At 41.4% G+C, this 24,328-nt stretch overlaps 1 protein-coding gene across 3 annotated transcripts in view; it reads right to left on the bottom strand.

Moving 5' to 3' along the window:
• The window catches only part of tbc1d32 (TBC1 domain family, member 32), an 89,406-nt gene that overhangs the window by 36,013 nt on the left and 29,065 nt on the right, over positions 1-24,328 (bottom strand). For all 3 annotated transcript variants that reach the window (XM_061900897.1, XM_061900898.1, XM_061900896.1), the window contains 6 exons: positions 22,414-22,502; positions 19,845-19,967; positions 10,235-10,343; positions 9,569-9,662; positions 9,358-9,483; positions 410-493 (listed from right to left, as the gene is read on the bottom strand). In XM_061900897.1, the coding sequence (XP_061756881.1) occupies positions 410-493; positions 9,358-9,483; positions 9,569-9,662; positions 10,235-10,343; positions 19,845-19,967; positions 22,414-22,502 (625 nt within the window). The remainder of the gene's footprint in view (positions 1-409; positions 494-9,357; positions 9,484-9,568; positions 9,663-10,234; positions 10,344-19,844; positions 19,968-22,413; positions 22,503-24,328) is intronic.

Here is a 24,328-nt window from a genome sequence, read left to right as displayed (position 1 = left end):
TGACAACCCTCACTTGTTTAATATGTTAATGCAACATGTTCGTTCCAGGGGTGCAATAAAATGAAGTGAAGAATATTTCCAACCCATTTACATGTAAGCAAAGAGGTATGACCACCTGATTTTTACTAAACAGTTCTTCCAACTGTGATTCTCTAACTGCTGTCCTTTATGTGTCATTGCTTATTCTTTTTGAACCCGACAATTCGTATAATCGTTAAGGGGACTAGAGTTCCTCCAAATGTGTCTTCTTATCACACTGCAACAGTCAGTTGAGAGCAGAGTTCACATTTGTGTCTTAAGAACATAAGGGTTAGTTTACTTTGCTGAGCAACCGGATGCCCTTTGGCAGTGTTTCTTATATGTGACTTGTTGAGGAGAGAGACCAGCATGTTTGCTGCTTTACACTGACCTTTGTGCTGAGGCGGAGGAAAGACGCACTCTGCAGAAGATTTAGACAGATGGACCACAACCTTCTCCACAAGGTCAGCTAGCACTGCGCACAAAGACACACACTTAAAGCCAACGAGTCACAAGACATCAACGCAAAGGCAACTCAACAATCTTAGATGCAATTACACATCGGATTACACACAGCTTGGGCCCCTGGTAAGTTATTTTGCAGTTGTATTCAATTAAAAAAGCACAGACCAGCCAATGTGGGATTCTTTATTCCACGATTCCAAGAAATAATACGCGGGCAAACGGACAAGTGTTTTATGCACAATGTTTGCCCGCACTATAACCAAAACGGTATACCAAGAACGGTGCAAACTTTCGTGGAAAAATACACCCTACAAAAAACAAAAACTGAGGTAAACAGTGTAATTATCTTTTTTTACATAGATCAGGTTTGTCAAACATTTTTGTTTCATCAAGGTTTTAATACATTTTGTGCATTATAGCTGTCAAAAAAACAATGTGGGTCAATGTATGCTAATATACCTGAATAAAACCTCCTCTTATTGGATGGATGTATGGATGGAGATAGATTCTCATCTTCAAGGGATATTAGCAATATGTTATAGATGACAGAGCAAATCAGTATAGGATGTAATATATCTCAATAATATTCAATATAATTTATTTCTACAATAAGCAGAGGACCAATAAAGAAATGAGCTGTGGGGTGGAAAAAGCCTCCCGTGCCGCACCAACTCATGACAACTGTGATTGAAAAATAAACAAATCACTTAATACAAAACACACGTGGGTATGGTCTTACAGCTGTGCAGCAAGTACAAACACATGGCCTGATCTATTACGATCTAAATACCACATGCCAAACAGTGTCTGCATACAAAGAATTGTGTGTAATATTAGTGGGTGTGTTGCATGTGATCTACTAAAACAGCATGTTCAATTGATAACTGGTGCAGACCACCCTATTTGAATGAGTTTTTTGCATGTACAAACCCCATTTCCATATGAGTTGGGAAATTGTGCTAGATGTAAATTATAAACGGAATACAAAGATTTGCAAATCATTTTTAACCCATATTCAGATGAATGCACTACAAAGACAAGATATTTGATGTTAAAACTCAGAAACTTTTTTTTTTTTTTGCAAATATTAATTAATAACTTAGAATTTCATGGCTGTAATACGCACCAAAGTAGTGGGGAAAGGGCATGTTACCACTGTGTTACATCACCTTTTCTTTTAACAACACTCAATAAACGTTTGGGAACTGAGGAAACTAATTGTTGAAGCTTTGAGAGTGGAATTCTTTCCCATTCTTGTTTTATGTAGAGCTTCAGTCGTTCAACAGTCCGGGGTCTCCGCTGTCGTATTTTACGCTTTATAATGCACCACACATTTTCGATGGGAGACAGGTCTGGACTGCAGGCGGGCCAGGAAAGTATCCGCAGTCTTTTTTTACGGAGCCATGCTGTTGTAACACGTGCTTAATGCGGCTTGGCATTGTCTTGCTGAAATAAGCAGTGGCGTCCATGAAAAAGACGGCGCCTAAATGGCAGCATATGTTGTTCCAAAACCTGTATGTACCTTTCAGCATTAATGGTGCCTTCACAGATGTGTAAGTTATCCTTGCCTTGGGCACTAATGCACCCCCATACCATCACAGATGCTGGCTTTTGAACTTTGCATCGATGACAGTCTGGATGGTTTGCTTCCCCTTTAGTCCGGATGACACAATGTCAAATATTTCCAAAAATAATTTGAAATGTGGACTTGTCAGACCACAGAACACTTTTCCACTTTGCATCAGTCCATCTTAGATGATCTCGGGGCTAGAGAAGCCGGCGGCGTTTCTGGATGTTGTTGATAAATGGCTTTCGCTTTGCATAATAAGAGCTTTAGCTTGCACTTACAGATGTAGCGACAAACTGTATTTAGTGACAGTGGTTTTCTGAAGTGTTCCTGAGCCCATGTGGTCATATCCTTTAGAGATTGATGTCGCTTTTTGATACAGTGCGGTCTGAGGGATCGAAGGTCACGGTCATTCAATGTTGGTTTCCGGCCATGCCGCTTACGTGGAGTGATTTCTCCAAATTCTCTGAACCTTTTGATGATATTATAGACCGTAGATGTTGAAATCCCTAAATTTCTTGCAATAGCACTTTGAGAAACGTTGTTCTTAAACTGTTTTTCTATTTGCTCACACAGCTGTGGACAAAGAGGTGCACCTCGCCCTATCCTTTCTTGTGAAAGACTGAGCATTTTTTGGGAAGCTGTTTTTATACCCAATCATGGCACCCACCTGTTCCCAATTAGCCTGCACACCTGTGGGATGTTCCAAATAAGTGTTTGAGGAGCATTCCTCAACTTTATCAGTATTTATTACCACCTTTCCCAACTTCCTTGTCACATGTTGCAGGCATCAAATTCTAAAGCTAATGATTATTTGCAGAAAAAAAAAATGTTTATCAGTTTGAACATCAAATATTTTGTCTTTGGAACATGTTCAACTGAATATGGGTTGAAAATGATTTGCAAATCATTGTATTCCATTTATATTTACATCTAACACAATTTCCCAACTCATATGGAAATGGGGTTTGTACTATGTAGCTTTCACCACGGAGACACTGACTTACTGTACATTCATGTTATCATGCTCCTACCTGTGGTGTTCTGTTTATGTTTTGAAACATGTAGCAGACCATTTTGTATACTGTAAAACTTGTGTAGAGGTATAGTTAATTGAACTTAATTTTGTGAACTTTTTGTAAAATACATACAGTACATTAAATGGGCAGAGAGTAAAGATATTAACTAAAAAAGGTAATGGTAATTTTTATATTTGTGATTTTTCAGATCAACGGCCAGCTTTGTCATCAACGCTTTGAGTAGCGGCTGATAGACCTTGTAGAAAGATTTAAAGGTAAGAAATATTTATATAAACTGAATATTTAATATTTAAATTTTGCTTACATTAATTTGTTGGTTTCAGAACAAGGGCCAGCTTTGGTAATCGACACTGTGAGTGGCAGCTGTCAGACCTTGCAGACAGATTTAAAAGTAAGAAATATATACGTTAACTGAATAATTAATAGTGGATTTTCTTGCATTCTTTATTTTGTTTCAGATCAATGGAGAGCTTTTTTATAACTTTTAGTGGCAGCTGATAGACCTTGTAGAAAGATTTAAAGGTAAGAAGTATGTATATTATTTAAATAGTTAATATACATTTTTGCTTTACATTCTTTTTGGGATATTTCACATCAGTGAACAGCTTGTTGGCAACACTTTTGAGTGGCATCTGGCAGACCTAATAGAAAGATTTAAAGAGGTAATAACTGTGTTTCCTCATTCACAGCACATTTATTGTGCATTGCTACTGATAATGTAACATAGCAAATTTCATTCTTTGGACAGTCGTGGAGTTGACTGTGTTCTTTTTGGTACTTTGCACATTAAGCCCATCGTCACCAACCTGGGCTTTCGTAATGACAGTGATTTTAAATTGGACCGTCAGATTGGCACAGTGGTGAAAGCCAGCTTTTTTTATTTACGTCAGCTGGGCAAGGTAAACAACCTTCTTTCTAGGCAACAGTTTGAGACAGAAATCCATGCATTTATTACAGCTCGGCTGGATTACTGTAACTCTTTGTATTTTGGTATAAATCAATCCTCTCTCTCACATCTGCAGCTGATCCAAAATGCAGCTGCCTGACTTTTAACAAACACAAGAAAAAGAGAGCACATTACTCTTGTTTTAGCCTCCCTCCACTGGCTGCCTGTGTCTTTTAGAGTCAATTTTAAAATTATCTTACTCGTTTTTAAATCCTTACATGATCTTGCCCCACCTTACCTCTCTGAGCTGCTCCACCTCTATGCCCCCACCCGGTCCCTCAGGTCAGCTGATCAACTGATCTTAGAGGTCCCCAAATCAGAGCGCAAGCTCAGAGGGGACAGAGCCTTCTCTGTTGCGGGTCCCAAACTCTGGAACGATGTCCCTCTCCATGTGAGACAGGCCCCTTCTTTGGCTATTTTTAAGACCCTTCTTAAAACCCATTTTTATTCACTGGCTTTTAACCCAGCATGAGACTTTAAACTGTTTTTAACTTTTACATTTTTTAACTCTTTTTAACTTTTTAACTGCTTTTTATCTAGCAAATTGTTCTTAGAGTAATTTGTATTTGCTATTTCCATGTGTTTTTTACTTATGTTTTAAATGTTATTTTTTTAGTCTGTACTTTGCCTTTATTTCTTTGTGGTGTACAGCCCTTTGTTCTTCATCTGTGGTTGTTTTAAAGGGCTTTATAAATAAAGTTGGTATGGTATGGTATGGTATACATTATTGTGTAAGATTATTTCCTGTATGTTTCAATAGCTTCCATGTCTTTTGTAGGCTTTCGGCGTTTCATTCTGTTTTGTTAGAACGAATGTTCGATGCATGTTTAACATCATAGTTTGCATGTACTTATTATACATACAAATTTGCTGCTCCTATTATTTTTGCTAAAAGTTTTTTTTTTTTTTTGTGTTTTCTTTTTTTTTTTTTATCTTATAGAAGAGGCGATTGATGAGGAAATGTCTCTTTCCACGTCGTGACGCTGGGGAATAATGATCTTCATGAATCGTGGCGCAGTGGGAGAGTGGCCGTGCGCAACCCGAGGGTCACTGGTTCAAATCCCACCTAGTACCAACCTCGTCACGTCCGTTGTGTCCTGAGCAAGACACTTCACCCTTGCTCCTGATGGGTGCTGGTTGTTGCCTTGCATGGCAGCTCCCTCCATCAGTGTGTGAATGTGTGTGTGAATGGGTAAATGTGGAAGTAGTGTCAAAGCGTTTTGAGTACCTTGAAGGTAGAAAAGCGCTATACAAGTACAACCCATTTATTACCCATTTAATCTCAGGACTTTGTCATCATTGCTGGGCAGTCTTCGGAACATGAATCACTGCTTAAGATGTATCAATGTCTCCTTTAAGACATTATTTATCTCAGACATTAAATATCAGAATTAGTGTGCAATGTGTGTATTTCGTTTTACAAAATGGACCATTTTTTTAAATCATCCTGAATTTTTTTCCCTCAGTTCACAAAACTTCTGAAAAATGATTGGATAATGTTGCGCCAATTTTTTCAAGTTGCATCAAATTAACATTTTATAATTTAAATATCTTGTATTTAGGTGTGGTGTATTTTATTTCCTGACTTCTTTCAGTTTTGGTCAACTTAATTTTGGGAAATTTTTTAGAATTTTTTTCTTAATTTTGTTGCGTCTTCAATCTATCACCAACTTTATTATACTAAGTTTTATCAACCTGTAACATACTTTTAATTAGGTCCGGTGTAATTAATTTGCTGCCTTTTTTCATGTTTATTAAAACAAATTTTGTTTAATCTTCAACTTATCACCAACTTAATTATACAAAGTTTTATAAAATTAAAAACCAGAAAGTTATCAAAACTTATAAAAAATTGATTGGAAAATTTAAGTTCCATCAAAGTATCATTTTTTACAGTGCACCACTCTTTATGGGGATTGCAGAAGCAGTCCTGCAGTGCACTTGGAATGGAATCCACCTTTTTAGCGTGCTGAAAGTGCATTCTGGGAGATGTTGGCATTAACTCCATGGCACATGCGCTGGAACGTCCCAGACGCAAGAAAATGCATATTGCGAAAAGTTTTAACAAAATGTATCGATTTAATTTGTTTATAATAAGCCCTTTAAATCGAGATTTATAAAATTACATTGCCTTTTAACAATATGTCGAATATTTTTATTCTTGACTGTCCATATATGTTGACAATCACACGTAGGACAGAGCTGCACCGCAATCGCATCCTTTCTGACAGCGATTTTTGCGCAACTGCCGTTTTGCACATACTATATAAAAACAAAACAGCCGCCGCAAAACCGTTTTAGTCTCAATAAACCACACTGTGTGTGCTAAATAGCTAAATTTACATTTTCTCCTCACAGTATTGTGACCGTTCTGATAATCAGCATGTATTCTGCATATTCATGAAGACAGACAGGCTAAATGTATTGCGTTCCTTATTTTTCTGACTTAGAGACGCAATCCTCTGCACATACGTTTAGTACAGTGGTCCGCAACCCAAAATGTTGAAAGAGCCATATTGGACCAAAAATACAAAAACAAATCCGTCTGGAGCCGCAAATAATTAAAAGCCATATTACTTACAGATAGTGTGTCATGAGATATAAGTTGAATTATGAGGACTTAAAGGAAACTAAATGAGCTCAAATATAGCTACTATTGAGGCATAATGATGCAATATGTACATATAGCTAGCCTAAATAGCATGTTAGCAGCGATTAACTTGCAGTCATGCATTGACCAAATATGTCTGATTAGTACTCCACATAAGTCAATAACATCAACAAAACTGACCTTTGTGCATTCATGCACAACGTTATAAGTTTGGTGGCCAAAATCAGACTGAAAAAGAAGTGGCATAAATCTCGTCGGAGAAAGTTTTGCATGTAAACAAACTAGGATGAGTTCAAAGACAGCCAAAATTAGTAGGACAAAACGGCACTCGCTAAATACTCGAATCAGTGAAGCATGTTTATTAATATAAACAGTGTGCTTTATAACAATTAGGGAGGTTTGTGTCATGTTTGTCCTCCTACAGAAACCAAATTAAAACAAAAAAAAATGTTTTTTTCCCCTCATCATTTCTATTTTTCATATATTTTTGAAAAAGCTCCGGAGAGCCACTAAGGCGGCGCTAAAGAGCCGCATGCGGCTCCAGAGCCGCGGGTTGCGGACCCCTGGTTTAGTAGATCAGCATTGCATGAGCTATCAAATTTGCATGTGTTTTACTACATGCAAACTTTAGTAGAGCAGTTCCACATTCAACTGAAATGTCGTGGGTCCACTTTTAGCATGCATCTGTTCGAATAAGGGCCTGCATTTTAATAAAAAAAGACTTCAAAATATACACTTGGTACTCACTCTCGTTATGTTTCCTTACTCTCCATATGGATACACTTCTCTAACTCACATGATTCAAAAACAACTACAATCCCGACTGTCAAACCCAAAGTTTAAATTAAACTCTGCACATGTTCAAGTAAGTCATCGGCTAAGGTAAGAAGAAACTCCTGACAAGCTGCTTTTGAGGATAAAAATATTTCATTGGTTCTGCAGCTGGAGGACAACATAATGTTCCATCATGCCAAAGAAGTGATAATCATTGCACAAGGGGCAACCAACAACAAGTGAATGCTCAATCAATTGCAGAAGAAGCATCACTAATTGATACCTCATTAGAATTAAATGCTACAATTTCCTCCAATGAAGAGCTCTTAAAAGGCTCAATGTCAGTGCTTAATGATGGGTGGCATAAAAGCAAGGGAGGCGCAAGATAAATAGTCATCAGGCCCTTCCCGCCTGTAATGGAAAGTGTATAATGCGGGCTTGAGAAAGAGAAGTTGAACAGCGTGCTGATGAAGAGGAGCAGTCAGCAAACTAGATGCCTTCATGACAAGACGACTCTGCCTTCAATTTGACTTGTTTTTGTCCTGCTGAGTCACACATAAATTTACTCCCGCGTAGGAGAAGAAAGCGAGCGTGACATTTCAAAGCGCCGATGAGGACTTCTTAAAAGGTTTTAGTGTGTGCGTGTGTGAATGCGTGCATCTGTGTGTGTGAGCAGCACAGCAAAATAGAAAGGAATGGAATCACTTTTGTATTGATTTTTGTTCACCACATTAGTAGCGCTCCACGGGTCACAACTCCCAACCAATCTTCATCAAACGTTCACTACTTAATGTTCAATGGAAGAACAAGCCTATTTATTTTGAACGGTCTTCTACAAATGATGCTTCTGTTATCTAAAGACAAAGGTCAGGTATAATTTTGGTGACTATATCAGTGCACAGCTGAATGCTCCACCAATCCTCCTTAACCTTTTACTACTTAATGTTCACCTAATGTAACCTATTTATTTTGAACGGCCTCTCACTGAATAATTTTTAACATGGTCTTTGCAGGTTTCAACAAGCCACATTTAAAATGTTCAGATTATGAGGAAATACAAAAAACGGTCAAATAATGTATTATTTTCATCTAATTGTGGCATGTGCATAATTAACACAGTGACATGATTGCTGCTAAGATCAGCTTTTTTATGCAGTCTGAATTGAGAGTGTGCAGGTGTAGCTAATGTTGTGACCAGGGCAATTAATACATGCATCCATCCATCCATTTTCTACCGCTTGTCCCTTTTGGGGTCACCGGGGGTGCTAGAGCCTATCTCAGTTGCATTCGGGTGGAAGGCGGGGTACACCCTGGACAAGTCAACACCTCATCACAGGGCCAACACAGATAGACAACATTCACACTCACATTCACACACTAGGGCCAATTTGGTGTTGCCAATCAACTTATCCCCAGTTGCATGTTTGTGGCCGTGGGAGGAAGCCGGAGTACCCGGAGGGAACCCATGCAGTCACGGGGGGAACATGCAAACTCCACACAGAAAGATCCTGAGCCCGGGATTGAACTCAGGACTACTCAGGACCTTTGTATTGTGAGGCACATGCACTAACCCCTGTGCCACCTTGATTATGATTTTTTTTTAAACATGTCTGGAAAAAATAGCGGTGATATTAGGGTGGTGGGGTGTGCTTTCATTTGCAATCTGGGAACATCTTCAGAAAAAAGCATCAGACAAAAAAAAACGTGTTATAAAAGTGATCATAGAGCAGAATTTACATACAAATTACGCCACAGCATTTCAAATATATGTTACCTGGACCACAAAGAAGTGTTTTACATGTAGATTACAATCAACATAGGTCCCTTTTAATGTTAAATGTGACATTGTTAGTCTTGACAAACTGCAGTGAAAAAGTCATACGGCGGTGGTGAGCACAGTACTCTGGCTCACCGTGAGCTAGTTGGTGCTTCTTACCTGTGCCGCTCATGGCGTTGTGCCCGCTGGTCATAACTCTGCGATAAAGTCGGCCGCACATCTCTATCCAGTTCTCCTCTGTCCGTGTGGTTTGGGGTGAAGTCAAGAAGGCACTCATTTCAAGTTCTGTCCAATAGCATATGGGAGGGAGGTCATTGTTAAAAAGAAAAAAAGTCACATACCAGCACAAATGTAACGCAGAGAAACTCACCCAGTGGATAGTGTTGGGGGTTTGGTGGGTGAAGGATGTAACAGGATGGTGGAGGATAGGATGAGAACATGGGCCATGGATAAGGATCATCTCCCTGCACATCAAACATGGAGGAGAGGCCACTTTTCTCAACTTTTGATGTTTTAAAACCTCAAAAGGCAGTCAAAAGCAAGTTTTTAGGTGTTTTGTACCTTTGCATCAATAAAAAAGTGACAGGCATCAAACTGCAGGTACTGTTATTTTCTATAGTCTGTATTTGTCAGCCTTTTCTGGTATTTTGTGCTGCGCTTATCGTGCTTGTTGTGTTCCTTTTTTTTAAACTTTACACCAAAGCACAGCCTATTCTTACACAGGACGGATAAGCAAGAGACCTGTGAAGTGTGAAGGAGAATCTCTCCAAAAAGGTATCTGCATGCCCTCCTTCCCTTCAGAAATGTGTCATATCCTCTCTGCGACCTTCTCGTAAATGAAACACTGTTTTCCATTCACTGAGATAAAACCTGAATAATTGATAGCTAATCCCGATTCCTGCGAGGCTAAAGGCTTCAAAAAAACGCTGAAGCGTCATTTGTGATTTAAAAAATATTAGAAACTTTATTATTTCCTGTTGTAGCCTTAATTGTGGATGTGCAAAAAATGTTGAGATTTTGTGTGTCAAACTCTGACCTCCTGCAGGGCTCGAGGAGGAAGTCTCCTCTCACACGGGCCTCCGACTAGAGCGACACGAACCAGCACGTGGTTCCTCTCCACCGATAGATTGTCTATGATGCAGCTCCTGAGAAGGTAGAAAAACAACTCAGGTGATGCACACTTACTGAATGTTGGCTGTAAGTGTGGACTATATCCACCACAACCAAAACTTTCCCAAATTTATTGGACCTTTAGGACACTCCAGCTATAAAAGGTGCCTCTGAAAAGTGCAATTACAGACTTTGCACAGAGAATGGCGGTTCTTAAACGACTGCAGCTGCAGTTCATTATCGTAGCAAGCGGACGCTCACTGTTAACAGTCTTCATCAGATCTGTGAATATTACTGCATTTTAAGCTTGAATGGTAACTGCTTTAGCTCTGGTTGCTGGAGCAATTTGGACTAGAAATTGGCAATATTAGATGACTGCTGTCTTGCGCTCCGCACACTGTGAAGGTCTGCACGCATTTGGCAAAAATGATTAACCATTCTTACTGCATTAATTCTAATACAAAGAAAAGCAGTTTGGTTTAAAATATGCTTTTGTGGAAATAAATGATGGCACATTGGGATAATTGCCAATATATAACCGAGTGGACAAGATAAATATAAAATAAAGGTTGAGGATTTTGGTCACCTGTGATGATGATGATGGAGGCAGGGAAAGACAGATGAATGAACAAGTTGCCGTCTTACAAAATGCTCTGACAGGAGATGCGAGTTGGCGTTTCGAGGCCATTTAAATTTCTATGCACGAACCATGGCAGCTGTTATTAGCATGACAGATGGTCTCGGAACATTTTCACTTACTGTCCGCTTTATTTCATCTTATCTGTGACAGGGCAGGCAAACAGTTTCTCCTGCCTGGCTATGATTACATTTGAAAGTGTGCTGTCACCTCACAACGATGCACTTAGGAGGAAAAAGCCTTCATGTAACACATTCAATTTTTTTTAAAAGCAACTTTATTGGTACCAAGATGTTCATGATGTACATAATGTCAATGCTTCACCGCTCACATCTAAACAATCTTTGACAGAGCAAAAACACATTGAATGGGACCTATCCTACATTTGCAACTTTTCAGACTCATGTTTAAAATGTCGTACTCTTGTTATACGTGATGTGAAAATCTCATAGCGTAAGGCCAAGTATGATAACTTCACAGGATTTCCAAAAGATCTTCTAAATTTGTCACGTTTTACCAAGTCTATATATGGCAAGTTGCCTAGTCTGTTTGTACCGTTGGTTGCTGGGGATTGGCGATATGGCCTAAAATCTATATTGCTATACTGTATATATCCAGGCTTCCTATGCTAACTATGCATATCAAAATATATTACTTTGTATGTAAACGATAATACAAACCCCGTTTCATTTGATTTGGGAAATTGTATTAGATGTAAATATAAACTGAATACAATGATTTGCAAATAAATTTCAACCCATATTCAGTTGAATATGCTACAAAGACAACATATTTGATGTTCAAACTGATAAACTTTTTTTTTTGCAAATAATTATTAACTTTAGAATTTGATGCCAGCAACATGTGACAAAGAAGTTGGGAAAGGTGGCAATAAATACTGATAAAGTTTAGGAATGCTCATCAAACACTTATTAGGAACATCCCACAGGTGTGCAGGCTAATTGGGAGCAGGTGGGTGCCATGATTGTATATAAAAATAGCTTCCCAAAAAAGGCTCAGTCTTTCACAAGAAAGGATGGGGCGAGGTACACCCCCTTGTCTACAACTGCATGAGCAAATAGTCAAACAGTTAAAGAACAACGTTTCTCAAAGTGTAATTGCAAAACATTTAAGGATTTCAACATCTACGGTCCATAATATCTTTAAAAGGTTCAAAGAATCTGGAGAAATCACTCCACATGGCCGGAAACCAACAATGAATGACCGTGGCCTTCGATCCCTCAGAGGGCATTGTATCATAAACTGACATCAATCTCCAAAGGATATCACCACATGGGCTCAGGAACACTTCAGAAAACCACTGTCACTAAATACAGTTTGTCGCTACATCTGTAAGTGCAAGTTAAAGCTCTACTCTACATTCAAGATGGCGGTGCCCGGACGGGCTGCGGCTTGCAGAAGCTCTTGGTAGAAATGGAACATTTGGCAAAAATACCGGACAATTCTGCAAATTTCATGGCTGGCTTACAGCGTGGACACTCCGTGATCACTTACGACCGCCAGACAATTCTGGATGTGGATAGATAAGGCCGTTTTGGAGTGAAAGATGTGTGAACGTTGGACCACCTAGCTAGCATGGGAATACTTCGCCGGCTACATCCAGCGGCCTTTGACGCAGCGGAGTATAGTACCAGTGGGGGCCGTCAACGGAAGACACGTAAGCGGTGTGATCGGAAGCAGAAACGCAGATGCTAAGTGGGGCTAACAACAAAGCAATAGGCTTCCTTCCATCCTGAAGATGGATTTAAATGGAAGACGGGAGCCTGCTAATCTGGGTGAGGAGTCAGTTAAATTAGAACACGTTTTTTCTGCTATGACTGTGTCAGAATTGGACATGTGTTTTACAGAGGTAGCAAATTATGATGCGTTCAGTTCATAGCAGCACCAAGCAAACAATCGGAAAATTCGCGTCATATCAATTCCTAGATATGGTCGTAATTATTTTAAGTGCACTACGCATAATAAACGCAACATTATTAATATTGCTACTACGGATAATTTGATCAAAAACTCCTTGAAACAGCCCACTACCTATAATATGAGCTTTTTAAACAAAAGATCATTGTCTCCCAAAACGTTATTAGTTACTGAGGTCATTAGAGACAACAGTCTTAACGTCATCGGTCTCAGCGAAACCTGGCTTAAACCAGACGACTTTTTTGCACTAAATGAGGCATCTCCTCCTAACTATACGAATGCGCATATATCCCGTCCCCTTAAAAGGGGTGGGGGGGTCGCACTAATATACAACGAAAACTTTAACCTTAGTCCTAACCTAAATAATAAATATAAATCGTTTGAGGTGCTTACTATGAGGTCTGTCACACCGCTGCCTCTATACGTGGCTGTTATCTACCGCCCCCCAGGGCCCTATTCAGACTTTATCAATGAATTCTCAGAGTTCGTTGCTGATCTAGTGACGTATGCTGATAATATAATTATAATGTAGGACTATAATATAAATATGAATACCCCATCGGACCCACCATGCGTGGCGCTCCAGACTATAATTGATAGCTGTGGTCTTACACAAATAATAAATGAACCCTCGCAACGGTAATACGATAGACCTAGTGTTTGTCAGGGGTATCACCGTTTCCAAAGTTATGATACTCCCGTATACTAAAGTAATGTCCGATCATTACCTTATAAAATTCGAGGTTCAGCCTCATGTTCGGCAAGCTAATAATAATACTAACTGCTATAGCAGCCGCAACATTAATGCTGCCACAACGACAACTCTTGCTGGCCTACTGCCCTTGGTAATGGCACCATTCCCAAAGTATGTGGGCTCTAATGATAACCTCATTAACAACTTTAACAACGCCCTGCGCAAAACCATTGATAGTATAGCACCGCTGAAGTTAAAAAAAGGCTCCAAAAAGGCGTACCCCATGGTTTACAGAAGAAACTAGAGCTCAGAAATTATCATGTAGAAAGCTGGAACGCAAATGCCGCGCGACTAAACTTGAGGTTTACCATCAAGCATGGAGTGATAGTTTAATAACTTATAAACGCATTGAAAACCTTAGCTAAAGCTAAATATTACTCAAATTAGGGACGGTGTGGCGCAGTGGGAGAGTGGCCGTGCGCAACCCGAGGGTCCCTGGTTCAAATCCCACCTAGTACCAACCTCGTCACGTCCGTTGTGTCCTGAGCAAGACACTTCACCCTTGCTCCTGATGGGTGCTGGTTAGCGCCTTGCATGGCAGCTCCCTCCATCAGTGTGTGAATGTGTGTGTGAATGGGTAAATGTGGAAGTAGTGTCAAAGCGCTTTGAGTACCTTGAAGGTAGAAAAGCGCTATACAAGTACAACCCATTTATTCATTTATTTATTTAAATCTCATCCGCCTTAATAAAAACGATGCCCACATATGCGGTCTTTTCCAAGGTTTCTCATAGTCATCATTTCCTTGCCCTTATGTGGGCTCTACCATGGATGTCGTTGTGGTTTGTGTTGTGGTTTGTGTTGTAGTTTGTGCAGCCCTTTGAGACACTAGTGATTTAGGGCTATATAAATAAACATCGATTGATTGATTGATTGATACTATGCAAAGCGAAAGCCATTTATCAACAACATCCAGAAACGCCGCCGGCTTCTCTGAGCTCGACATCATCTAAGGTGGACTGACGAGTCCACATTTCAAATTGTTTTTGGAAATATTCGACATCGTGTCATCCGGACCAAAGGGGAAGCAAACCATCCAGACTGTAATCGACGCAAAGTTCAAAAGCCAGCATCTGTGATGGTATGGAGGTGCATTATTGCCCAAGGAATGGGTAACTTACACATCTGTGAAGGCACCATTAATGCTTAAAAGTACATACAGGTTTTGGAACAACATATGCTGCCATCTAAGCGCCCCTGCTTATTTCAATAAGACAATGCCATGCCACATTCAGCACGTGTTACAACAGCGTGGCTTTGTAAAAAAAGAGTGCGGGTTCTTTCCTTGCCCGCCTTCAGTCCAGACCTGTCTCCCATCGAAAATGTGTGGCGCACTAAGAAGCGTAAAATACAACAGCGGAGACCCCGGACTGTTGAAGGAATGAAGCTCTACATAAAACAAGAATAGGAAAGAATTCCACTTTCAAACCTTCAACAATTAGTTTCCTCAGTTCCCAAACGTTTATTGAGTGTTGTTAAAAGAAAAGGTGATGTAATACAGTGGTGCACATGCCCTTTCCCAACTACTTTGGCACGAGTTGCAGCCATGAAATTCTAAGTTAATTATTATTGCAAAAAAAAAATTAAGTGTATGAGTTTGAACATCAAATATCTTGTCTTTGTAGTGCATTCAATTTAATATGGGTTGAAAAGGATTTGCAAATCATTGTATTCCGTTTATATTTACATCTAACACAATTTCCCAACTCATATGGAAACAGGGTTTGTATTTTCCTGCAGACTTCTCGGATCGTTTTTGTATTCTGTTGTTGCTTTTCTCTGATCTTCTTTAAGGTATCGGATAGCTCTTTCCAGGTCTACTTTGTGTTCTATTCTTGCTCTCTCTATGTCATGGACAATTTATTTTAGCATCACGTCTTGATTCCCATCATGTCCTGTGTCCAACATCAAATCTGGCTTCCCCTTGTGTCCTGTGTCCACATAATTTGATTCAGATGACCCAGAAGGTTTCGGGATTGAGTTGTTCTTTCAGATTTTGACATCGCGGTAGGTCGGTGACGTCAGTGCCTATTGCATCCTTTCTGTAACGGCAGTTGCTTCTTTAGCGACTTGCGGCACTTTTAACTTTCAACAATTTCGTACCTTGCGCCGTTCAGAGATCAACTTGAGATTTCAGCCTGTCAACTTATATCACTTTTTGTCATCGGAAGCACTTTAAAACAGCTTCAAACTCTCGCCGTAGCTAATGGTTGCTAGGCAACCGCTTTAAATTGCGGTAGGGGACCGTTAGCTTGAAAACTTTTTCTTTGTGTCCTCTCCCATTGACAGGAAGTTATGGCCATAAGCTGAGAAGTTGGTCAATTTAGAATGTATCTAGTACTCTAAGACTCAACAAAATGCTTGTTTTCCTCACAGCAATTTCTACATAAGGTGTTAGGATTATATATTTCTTGTGCTGAAATATATAAACATCCAATTAGTTGGCATTCTATTGAGAGCGGACATTGTACAGTAATTGACTGTTCTCATTCATCCAGGTCATTGTCATCTCAGGGCATTCAATCGATCGCAACTGGACTGCTTGCTTTCGCCACTCATCCGCGTAGGCCTCATCAGTTCGTGCTCATAGACTTAGATTGGTCAGCTCTAGATCTAGATGAGTGGCGAAATGTCTTCCAAGACAAACCAAGCTATTATGTCTATAGTTTGTATTTCTTGTTTAGCACTTAGCAATACTACTACATGATGATTCATGTTTTACTAGAACTGGATCTGCTTAGCACCAGGATTCTAAAACTTGTAACTTATATTGAGGTTAAAAAATATAACTTTGAGCCTCATCATTTGTCCCAAAGTAGTGGATGTTGGCTCTCATGAAGTCTGTCTTGTTTAGTAGTAGTTGTTATGGTAGAAGGAAATAGCGAACGTTGCAATGCACTCTGTGAAATTAATGCACCCAAAAATAAAAGCTCTGGCAATGCTTAAAACGACCAAAATAAAGTTATTATTACATGTTATTATAAATGTGATTGTTACTACATTACCTATATACTTACAGCATGTATATTTTTGGAGGTGTTTTGATCTTTTGAGAGGGCTTTTGTAGATGGAACAGATCAAACCTCCAATACCTGCACTGTTAGCTGACTCCTGCTAGCAAATGTTCACTAAAGATAGAATGAACAAAAAAGAGAAAAAACATGTCTCTGAATGTTCTCATTCATCCAAGACATTGTAATCTCAGGGCAGTCAATAGTGCGCAACTGGACTGTTTGGTTTGTCTTAGAAGACGTTTCGCCTCTCATCTGAGTAGGCTTCATCAGTTCATGCGTATAAACTTAGATTGGTCAGTTCTAGTCTAGCAACTGGTGCCAATTCCTCAGTAGGCTTCAACAGTTCATGCTCATAGATTTAGATTGGTCGGATTCTGGGCTTCACGGTGGCAGAGGGGTTAGTGCGTCTGCCTCACAATACGAAGTTCCTACAGTCCTGGGTTCAAATCCAGGCTCGGGATCTTTCTGTGTGGAGTTTGCATGTTCTCCCCGTGAATGCGTGGGTTCCCTCCGGGTACTCCGGCTTCCTCCCACTTCCAAAGACATGCACCTGGGGATAGGTTGATTGGCAACACTAAATTGGCCCCAGTGTGTGAATGTGAGTGTGAATGTTGTCTGTCTATCTGTGTTGGCCCTGCGATGAGGTGGCGACTTGTCCAGGGTGTACCCTGCCTTCCGCCCGATTGTAGCTGAGATAGGCGCCAGCGCCCCCCGCGACCCCGAAAGGGAATAAGCGGTAGAAAATGGATGGATGGATGGATAGTCTGAATTGGTAAAATCCATTCTAGTGGCTGCTGCCAAAACTCCAAATATTTATACTTCAAAACCAGGAGGGTGTGCCTGGGCAAGGATGGTTTCGCCCTATCCTAGTGAGCAAAACAACTGCTTTTACGCAACCAAGCAATCCTACTGTCAAAGCCAACAACAATCGTTGAAGTGTAATTTCCCCGAATTAGCATTGAGGTGTTTTGTGGCAGAATGATCGTTGTGGAACGACTACTACAGTCCAAAATAGTCAGAATCACCCACATCAGCATTCCATTCAGTTGTAAACAAAGGGCATTCTGGTCACATTCTTGTTTTTAACTCCTGTTATTTGTTTAAGGTTACATTTCAGTCTTTTAGGAATGGTTGAAAGGACAATGTTGTATGTGTGAGACAGGTGTGTCGCAGACCGCCTCCTCTGTTCAACCTTGTTATACATGGCTGCCCTCACTACTCTTTCGTACCATCCATCCTCCCTGTACAGAATTTATCCATCCATCCATCCATCCATCCATCCATCCAGCCGGGAGAGATAGTCTTCCCAACGTGTCATGGGTCTTTCCAGTGGCCTCCTACCGGTCGGACGTGCCCGAAACACCTCCCTAGGTAGGCATTCGAGTGGCATCCTGACCAGATCCCGAACCACCTCATCTGGCTCCTCTCTATGTGAAGAATGTACAGAATCTGTACATTTTTATTCTCAAAGGAGTGCTGTTTCTCCCTAAGGTGCAGGTAGACAGCAGAGTCTTGGCCTGAATAGTTTGCCTGTCTATGCTGTGCCATGCGTTGGCTTAGTGGTTGTTTTGTTACCCCTATATATGAATTGAATAGCATACACCAGATTGTTTTTGTGGGTGCGGGGTGTCCAGTCTTTGGGATGCATTAGTCTCTGGTTAAGGGTTTTACCTGGTTTGAAGCGACTGGGATGTGGTGTTGGTTAAAAATTCTGACCTGATACATATGGAATGACAATATTGTTGCATCTGTCACCTGGAGGCCCTTGTTTTCTCCAATATGGACATCAGAGTCCAAAAAAGGCAACTTTGACATCCTCGCTACTGTATTTGAGAAAGCCACGTGTTCTTGTCTCACATAGGGATTATGTGTAATTGACAACATTTCAAAAAATATTGCAGTTCCCCTTTAAAGCCTTCATGTGTCCAAGGACTTATTTCCTGAGTTTGTAAACAATAACACAAACGAGAAAATATTTTGTGACAGTAAAACATATCAATCAAATCAATATAGTATCGACCATATAGTGATACTATACTTGGTATCATCATGGTCAAAATTAATCCAAATCAGCCCACCTCTGTTCAAATAAGCAGTTAGCATGCCTTATAGTATCCTCTCGCGGTGTAAGGTATGCTTAGATATTACTGGCCTTCGAGGGGGTTGATACTTGGAAGTTGATACTTGGAAGGAACATAGTTTTTTTGCAGCTTTGAAGGCGAGGAATGCTGACGTAAAAGCGGTGTTGCTCTATGGAGGGTCAATAACTGCTAGCTAGGTAGTAAGGACTCTACAGTGAGTTGAGGATGCATTGGTTCTTGTTGCTGTCAAATTTGAAAGACAATGTGTCGTCACCATGCATTTTTTTTACGATCTATCCATCTATAGTATTAAAAGCTTTATCCTGACAAAATGTATATAATTTATAATGTATGTCATCAATATCATGCAACCCTATTGTTGCTTTTCTTGAAAATGGCAGTCAAAAATATGTTAAAATTTAAACTTTAGTTAGGCATCTGCTCTCACCACTTTAGTACAGCATCTTCGTGAACAAAACAAAGTTTGACGCCAGATTCTTTAATTATTATCCAATCACAACAATTCTTCTTTGCTGTTTTCTGATAACAATTAACACATAAGCGGTTGAGGGGGTCGCGTCTCTAAGCAGCTCTGAGCTGTGGTGGAAAATTAAGTTTAAAAGGGGACGAATATAGATTTCTATAGTACAAAACTTGAGATTTATGGAGTAAGTAACTTTATCAGAAGAAACTTACTGTAGTTTCCAATAATATTTTACAAGTCCCTGAAACTAGTAGGATAGGCGAATTTAAACATGTTTTAGTGGTATTCTACCAACAATGTTGGGGGTATGGGTAGTCATAGGACACGTGTGCAGGTCTAACCAGTGAAGAATGAGAGGCAAAACGTGGCAGGTGTTGCATGTGTAGAAAAACCTGGCCTTTGAGCATTTGTGGACCCTTCAAGAGTCAAAAGGTGCAATGCCTGGACCCTTGAAGTGGTTGACAAAACCTCTGGCAGTCAAGCAGTGTGACCACTGAGCTTTTGGCATTTGCGCTTCAAGTGTTCAGGCGGTCAACATGGCCCTCCACAGGTCTGACCTTTCACTAAAACGCAACGGGTCATGTTTTGCATCAACTCCACCAAACCCTTTGCACATGGGGGATTTCCTACCCATCACTGGCGTCCTGGTCAGCCACGTTCTCCCGCTGGCTTTGAAGTAGCATGGAACAAATGTTGTACTGGCTCTCCAGCAGCAGGAAGGAGTCCAGACTAGAGCACAGCACACTAAGCAGCCTACAAAAACAACAACATGAAATGAGTGCTGGCACAGAGCATTAAAACCGTAAAGCAGCAGCACAAAGTCATTCCAATGGTTTAGTTGTGCTTAAGTGTCAGACAGGGTACTATCATGCAGACAACTGCCCCTCCCCTCTCCTTTTGTCTAGTTCCTACTAGTCATGAATGTCTGCAGGAACCGGATTAGTGAACCCAATTTTCCCCAGCAGTTTCACTTGCAAGCTTTGTAAATGTGGGAATCCCCACGAGAAGCCTTCACGGTTCATTTTCAAATGCTTGTAATGATGCCAGGCTTAAGCATTCTGCTGAGACTCTGCAGAGGCAATGTAATAAAAAGAAAAGACGCAGAGGCTTTGTACCTTACTAGACCCAACACACAAACACTAAAAGGTGTGAAGGGAAAACAAGGCGATTGGCTTTATCTATTTCATCATTGTGCGATACCAAACCTTTGTCATCCGTCCCATGATAATATAAGCGCATTAGCTACACTTGTATGTAAATATGTAAATATGGCTACAAAAAAAAAGGTGATCATGTGCGAGACAGCTGCTTGGACTCCAGCGTGACTGACAACTTTTCTCACTCGCAGTGACAGCTGCCAAGTGAAAGACATCTAGCTTGTCAGGCCTCATGACCCCTCTCTTCTTTAAACCCAAGAAGTGAGAAGCAAAGCTGTTACTAGATTTTCTGAAGCTTCCATGGAGACGAGGCATGGTGCTGCCCATTCATAAGTTTACAGGACATTTTGCAGTACTTTGTTAGCCAGGATCCACATAAATGCAGTAAATTAAACCTCCTTTAAGCTAAAAAGTCCTCAGATGGGGAAAAAGTCCATGTAGATATATCGACACAAGCAAACAACTGCACACCAATGAAGATACAATAAAGAAGCATAATAGGCCTGCTGGAGTGTTAATCAATTAGCCACATAAGACCGGGCAAAAGACTCAAGAGGCCATGTATCTTCACAGATCAATGTGAATTCTCATTTGGGCCTGCGAGCAAAGACCATGACACTTGACTCTACAGACACTGGCCTTGACTGACAGCAACAGATGAGGAAGCAGGCTTGTAGGCTTGTGTCACATCTATATAGTCCTTGAGGGTCCTGTGAGTGCCTCTCAATCTTTCCAAATTAAGAAATCCTTACAGAAATTACAAGAAAACTCTTAATGCTGTTTTTTAATCATTATGATAAAATTCTACAAGCTGACAAAATGTACATTCTGCAAACACACACACACGCACGCACGCACGCACAGTTGATGTGCATTAGTACATCACCGCAGGGAGGGTGTAGCAAAGGCGCCCAATCCATGCACGCAGAGCGAGTGCTGGTTGCCATGGCAGCAAAGGGTGCCGCCAGCATCAAGAAAAGAGGTGAAGGCCTGTTGGCTCTTCATTTTCATCAAGTAGGTTATTTTTATTGGGACACTTGAAAACTGATGATGTTTCGTCTTGCCAAACCCACATACTAAAAAAACACACTAAAAGTTGCTCTTGAGCAAGGCAGTGGACCAATTCCCCTCATGCTGACCTCTCCAATAGTAGATCAGTCTGTAAAGAACTCCATTTGTGACCCACTATGGATAAAAAAAAAAAAGTAAAATATATAAAATTTAGTTGCCAGCTCTTCCCTGGGGGATCACTGCGGAATTGCCGTTGAGCAAGGCAACCCAAGCCTCAACTGCTCAGGGTGCAACATATTACTGTATTTTACTTCACTGTAACTAAGTGTGAAATTGTTTTCATTTTAAGGTGTCAAACTGCTGTATTTTGTTTAATTACCTCCTAAGAGCCAGCATCCTCTGCAGTAGACATACTTGTATTTTGTCTATTTATTTCTTAAGTAAGACACATTTAATTTAATGTTTCAGATGGTTAGAATCCTCAATCATGAGAACCAATATCTGGCACCGTAAAAAAAGTAACACAGGACTTTTTGTATCCACTAGTGTATAAATGTATGCAAAGATATGCCGACAGTGTGTGTTCCGTTTGTTCTGGAGAAGAACAAAACATTCCTGGAGAAGTTATTTATTTTCTGTGATGTGGAAAGTGTGATGTATCGACACCTGGGAAAATTATGGCAAATGAGGCCCCTTAATTCCAGTGTCAGTGCTCTGGTCGTACAGCTACACAGACACACAAAGCAGGCCAATCTTATTTCTGATTCCAAATAAGCCTTTCATTTTTATGTGCATACTTTCTAAGCTGTATGGTCACAGACTAAAGAGCCATGTCAGTGTTACATAATACCTCCAGAGGCTGCTGTGTTTTATGTGTGTTACGAGGCCATACTCAATTGGAGGTTTTCTCTGAAAGCATCTCCCCACTTAATGCACTCACATTGTGCTTGTTTGTATGCAGCCAAGCGATGCCGCCTCTGTGGTCGTGGTTATTACTGTGCGTGCTAAACGTGTTACAGCGTCCCCCTCACCTTAGGCCAAATATGTGCGACTGCTCATAGTGGAAGAGGGAATGGATCTTGGCGGCAGAATTCACGGATATCAGCCTGTCAATCACATCCTGTGGAGCACAGTGAGTGTCTGTGAAAATCACTACTGTGAACATGTTTACGACATTTAGGTTGGACACTGTGTATTGTCGCCACGGTACTGTACTGTCTCGTATTTGCTGCATTTTTCTTTGATTATTTTGCATTGAACATAGAGAGCACAGTCTACCAAGTCAAATTACTTGTGTGTTAAACATACTTGGCCAATAAATGCAAATCTGAAAATGATTAGGATTAGCCTGTGTGTGTGTCCATCCATCCATCTTCTTCCGCTTATCCGAGGTCGGGTCGCGGGGGCAGCAGCCTAAGCAGGGAAGCCCAGACTTCCCTCTCCCCAGCCACTTCGTCCAGCTCTTCCCGGGGGATCCCGAGGCGTTCCCAGGCCAGCCGGGAGACATAGTCTTCCCAACGTGTCCTGGGTCTTCCCCGTGGCCTCCTACCGGTTGGACGTGCCCTAAACACCTCCCTTGGGAGGCGTTCGGGTGGCATCCTGACCAGATGCCCGAAACACCTTATCTAGCTCCTCTTGATGTGGAGGAGCAGCAGCTTTACTTTGAGCTCCTCTCGGATAGCAGAACTTCTCACCCTATCTCTAAGGGAGAGCCCCGCCACACAGCGGAGGAAACTTATTTTGGCCGCTTGTACCCGTGATCTAATAATTTCGGTCATGACCGAAAGCTCATGACCATAGGTGAGGATGGGAACGTATATCGACCTGTAAATTGAGCGCTTTGCCGTCCGGCTCAGCTCCTTCTTCACCACAACGGATCGGTACAACGTCCGCATTACTGAAGATGCCGCACCGATCCGCCTGTTGATCTCCCGATCCACTCTTTCCCCACTCATGAACAAGACTCCTAGGTACTTGAACTCCTCCACTTGGGGCAGGGTCTCCTCCCCAACCCGGAGATGGCACTCCACCCTTTTCCGGGCGAGAACCATGGACTCGGATTTGGAGGTGCTGATTCTCATTCCGGTCGCTTCACACTCGGCTGCGAACCGATACAGTGACAGCTGAAGATTCCAGCCAGATGAAGCCATCAGGAAAAGCAGAGACCTAATCCCGCGGCCACCAAACTGGAACCCCTCAACGCCTTGACTGCGCCTAGAAATTCTGTCCATAAAAGTTATGAACAGAATCAGTGGCAAAGGACAGCCTTGGATCCGAGTTTCGACTATCCGGCGTAGCCTCCTCTCCAGTACACCTGAATAAACCTTACCGGGAAGGCTGAGGAGTGTGATCCCACGATAGTTGGAACACACCCACCGGTCCCCTTTCTTAAAGAGAGGGACCACCACCCCGGTCTGCCAATCCAGAGGTACCACCCCCGATGTCCACGCAATGCTGCAGTGTCTTGTCAACCAAAACAGCCCCACAGCATCCAGAGCCTTAAGGAACTCCGGGCGGATCTCATCCACCCCCGGGGCCTTGCCGCCGAGGAGCTTTTTAACTACCCCAGCAACCTCAGCCAAGAAATAGGACAGCCCACCAAAGATTCCCCAGGCACCGCTTCCTCATAGGAAGACGTGTGGGTGGGATTGAGGAGGTCTTCGAAGTATTCCCTCCACCGATCCACAACATCCGCAGTCGAAGTAAGCAGAACACCATCCGAACCATACACGGTGTTGACAATGCACTGCTTCCCCTTCCTGAGGCGGCGTATGATGGTCCAAAATCGATTTGAAGCCATCCGTAAGTTGTTTTCCATGGCTTCCCCGAACTCCTCCCATGTCCGAGTTTTTGCTTCCGCGACCGCTAAAGCTGCACACCGCTTGGCCCGTTGGTACCCGTCCACTGCCTCCGGAGTCTTATGAGCCAAAAGAACCCGATAGGACT

This window comes from Nerophis ophidion, linkage group LG05 (genome assembly GCF_033978795.1).
Source record: "Nerophis ophidion isolate RoL-2023_Sa linkage group LG05, RoL_Noph_v1.0, whole genome shotgun sequence".
NCBI lineage: Eukaryota > Metazoa > Chordata > Actinopteri > Syngnathiformes > Syngnathidae > Nerophis > Nerophis ophidion.
This window is presented reverse-complemented; position numbering and strand designations above follow the sequence as displayed.